At 38.2% G+C, this 3,034-nt stretch overlaps 1 protein-coding gene across 1 annotated transcript; it reads right to left on the bottom strand.

Annotated features, from left to right (window-relative positions):
- LOC116030364 lies at positions 1-2,777 on the bottom strand. Its single transcript, XM_031272594.1, has 3 exons — positions 2,374-2,777; positions 933-987; positions 1-533 (listed from the first exon to the last, which is right to left on the bottom strand). Exons 1-3 carry the CDS (start codon positions 2,590-2,592, stop codon positions 178-180), a joined length of 630 nt encoding a protein of 209 aa, XP_031128454.1. The 5' UTR covers positions 2,593-2,777; the 3' UTR covers positions 1-177.
- Between the last annotated feature and the right edge of the window lie 257 nt (positions 2,778-3,034).

The following is a 3,034-nucleotide window of genomic DNA, read 5'->3' as shown; positions in this document are numbered from 1 at the left end:
TTGCATCAACAAGTGTACTCTGAGATTATAATCATAATCCAAATATGGAAAACAACAAAGTATTATTACAAGGGTTCAATCTGACAAGTGTATATGTTAATTAGTGTCCAAACTATATATAGTGGTGAGCAATTGAGCATAAATGGGCTTTGATGCTGAATTATATATAGCACCAGTTCATTGAGATAGTGGGTTTGCAGAACGAAAGCACTCTTTCGTTCGCCCATAGTAGATTGGTTTGGTGCCAGGATATGTTACAAAATTCCACCCAAACGCTGATCCACCAACAATATACGTCCCCTGATCAAGATCGTCTACAGTTTGCTGGCTTGGGGAGAGATTTTCCGATAATACTGGCTTATCTTCAGAAGGTTTGGCGGATTGTCTCTCTGGTGGAGGCTTCTCCACGGGTTTCTGTCCATCCTGCGTATCCCCTAACAAATTATGGCCTTCAGCTGCATTCTTAAGTTTCTTTGGCAGTGGTGGTGCTTCTGCTGTCGTCTCTTTGTAAAGATCCATCAAAAGATTCAGCTCTGTGCAAAAATGTATACACACACATAAGCATGTCATTCACCTTTTGTAAAGTGGAATATAATACCCTGGAATCATCATAAATCATAATGATTCATGGAGAGCGCAAAAAAACACATCCCCAGGAAACATTTGAACGGTTTCGTTTATCATGAAAAGAAGTTGATACTTGATAGAAACTTGATAAAATTCAACAACATACTAAAGTCTGACCAATATCAGAAGTATATAAGATGCCAAAAATTCTGAAAAATGAATATCAGCTGCAGAAGGCACTTCTCAGATTGATAATAGAGATGCAAGTAGTTTAACGCAATAGTGCTGAATCTCATGAAAAGCGTTAACACTAGAGAATAAGTCCCATAAGAATATATGTTAGAAATACATTAGCAAAAGCTTACGTTGACGAATTTCAGTAGCAGCCTTGCAATTCCGGAAGTCTGGACTACGGAGAACCTTCAAGAAAACAATAAGAAACTTAAGCCTCTTAACAAAATACTTTCGAATGAAATTAGCGGAAAGCATTAAAGTTGAGGAAAGGAGCAGGAGATGCACTGGTCTATGTTCCATGACTTACGAGTTACGAACATTTGACTTCAATTTTATGTTAGAATCAGACAGGCAGATAAGCATTATGTGCTTGAGACTTGTTAATGGACAGTCAAAACTCTAGAGCCCTTACATGTTATCTCCTAAACTTTAATCATCAGAAGACCATATGTTAGGATCAAGCGCTTACCACTTATGTCAAAAGCTATAGCTAGTAGCGAAGGCGCAACTTTATTTCCTTATAGACCGCCATCACATTTTCGAGGCGTTGGGTGTTGGACTTGGCCTTTTAAGCCCTTTACCGGCCTCCACGCAACAATCCCCAGCCACCGGGTGCTAGACTTGGCCTTTACCGGCCTCCGCCAACACCATATATATAGGAATATCCACATCCAGAGAGAATGCTTAATATGTATCGCGCCACAATTCTAACCTCAAAGAATCAGACTAAAATGCAGTTACAGCTTTTTCCATTGTATCAATCATAAAGTCCCAAATCAACTATTCCCTCATAAATTAAGACACACATCCTAAACAAAGCCCACAAATTCAACTAGAGAAGCTTCCCAGTTCATGCAATAGATTTACTGCCAGCCACCATTAATCACTAAATTATGACACAAAGGAGTTCTCCAAAACAAGATCTTCTAATTAGAAACTATATGACATTTATCCATTGTAGCCAATAGCATAGCATTGTTGCTTCCCGCTCCTAAACTAGCACTGCAAGCAATATCGTTGAATAGCGGTTGTGATTTAGACTGTAGTGGCTTTAACTCGCAACAAAATAGTCACACAGGAAGGTTAAAGAAAACAGATTTTTTAGCTTATACCGAAACGAAGAACAAAAATTAGAAATATCACAAAAAGGAGACTAAAACTAGTTGGATACTCAAACTTGTACTTTCCATTGAGCAAGCAAGTCAATCACAGAAATTAACAAGAAAATCAAGTAAAAAAGTGGATATTGCAACCCACTAATCTTCAATTATGGGGCTATGAAACTGCAATCAGGCTAAGGGCAAATAATCTTGCCCCAAAGTTGCAAAGCATTAAATATTGTTGATTTTAATTTTTTGCCCTATCCTTGAAATCTAGATGAAAACAATTCGCTAACATTGTAGAAGGTAGCAGAACAATATAACAAAACTCTAAATTCATGGTGAAACAACTCGGCAAAAAGGACAGATAACTAAAAGAAACCCATAATTGAAAGAAAACCTAAAATTGAATTTAAAGCGTGCATGAATTCCAAAATTTCTTGGAAATTAAGAGACTTTAGTGTGCTTGTACCTCAATGACATGGGGTCGAAGTTCTTTGACTATGGCTCGCATCTTGAAGTAAGGAGTGCTCTGCAAATGTGCGACGTCAAGAGGCCTCTTTTTGGTTTTTGGCGGCTGAGATAATGGAGGAGCAGACGGCGGTGCCGGAGGAGGTGGCGGAGCAAGATGGGCAGTTTCGGGTGGGTGAGGAAGGGCGGTGTGGGTGATCGGTGGGTCAGATTCGCCCATGAATAGTCCTTCTGAGTTCTGAGGAGGATTTTCCCAATTCAGTGTCAGTAAGAATCTAAAGATTCATTTCCTTACACAAGATCTTGCAGATAGGCTACTCCACCCTCTGCATTTGAGCATTTCTACCATTTTTATATACTCAATAATTATTTTTCAACATGTTTCCGTACAGAAAAGTTCAGTTCACCTTTAAAATATGTTTGTACGACTGAACCACTCTGATGTTTGGTTCACAAAAAGGGGTTAACTCTATTTTTTCTTAAGGAAGCAAGATCATATTTTTTTGCCGGTCACCAAATCTGTTTAAATAACGTTAAATGAAATATGTGAACATTTCGATCTTTTTTATACAAAAGAAAGATGCAGTGGATATAACAAGGTCATCATCTTGTCTTTATAATCAATTTTGACATCAAGGCTAAAGACATTAATATGCTGCACA

The sequence above is a fragment of the Ipomoea triloba genome, chromosome 9 (assembly GCF_003576645.1).
Source record: "Ipomoea triloba cultivar NCNSP0323 chromosome 9, ASM357664v1".
NCBI lineage: Eukaryota > Viridiplantae > Streptophyta > Magnoliopsida > Solanales > Convolvulaceae > Ipomoea > Ipomoea triloba.
The sequence above is the reverse complement of the archived record's forward strand: the minus strand, read 5'-3'. Positions and strand labels throughout refer to the sequence as shown.